The 543-nt window shown below is 23.8% G+C and overlaps 1 protein-coding gene across 1 annotated transcript in view; it reads left to right on the plus strand.

The window, feature by feature from the left end:
* Positions 1-223: 223 nt before the first annotated feature.
* The window catches only part of LOC137640920 (WASH complex subunit 2-like), a 56511-nt gene continuing 56191 nt past the window's right edge, over positions 224-543 (plus strand). Inside the window, exon 1 of the mRNA XM_068373379.1 lies at positions 224-278. Within this exon, the coding sequence (XP_068229480.1) occupies positions 224-278 (55 nt within the window). The remainder of the gene's footprint in view (positions 279-543) is intronic.

A 543-nucleotide genomic window follows, 5' to 3' on the forward strand; every position in this document is an offset into this window, starting at 1 on the left:
TGCTGCAAGCCCAAGTATGAATTCACAAATCATTTTTGTCATTTTGATAATAACATTGAGATAAGATCCATCTTCATCTAGTTCATAGCTTCCCAGTCCAAATGATGACTTTGGGTTTAAAGATGTCTTGATATTGACTGAAGTCATAAGTAGCACAGACGAGGAACCTGACAACATGAATTGAGAAAGTAACAAGATAATTAATAACTGGCAGGTACAAAAGATGGTAAAACTTTTGGATTATCATGTCGATCAAGTTAAAATTCTCATCTGTTTAAGTAGTGATATATTTTCCTTCATGAATCTGAAGAAAATAAAATCGAGAATTATCTCCTTTATAATAATGAACAAGTGTTTGGATGTATATATATATATATATATATATATATATATATATATATATATATATATATATATATATATATATATATATATATATATATATATATATATGTGTGTGTGTGTGTGTGTGTGTGTATATATATGTATAAATATATATATATATATATATATATATATATATATATATATATATATATATAT

Source organism: Palaemon carinicauda, chromosome 5 (genome assembly GCF_036898095.1).
Source record: "Palaemon carinicauda isolate YSFRI2023 chromosome 5, ASM3689809v2, whole genome shotgun sequence".
In the NCBI taxonomy this organism is placed as follows: Eukaryota; Metazoa; Arthropoda; class Malacostraca; order Decapoda; family Palaemonidae; genus Palaemon; species Palaemon carinicauda.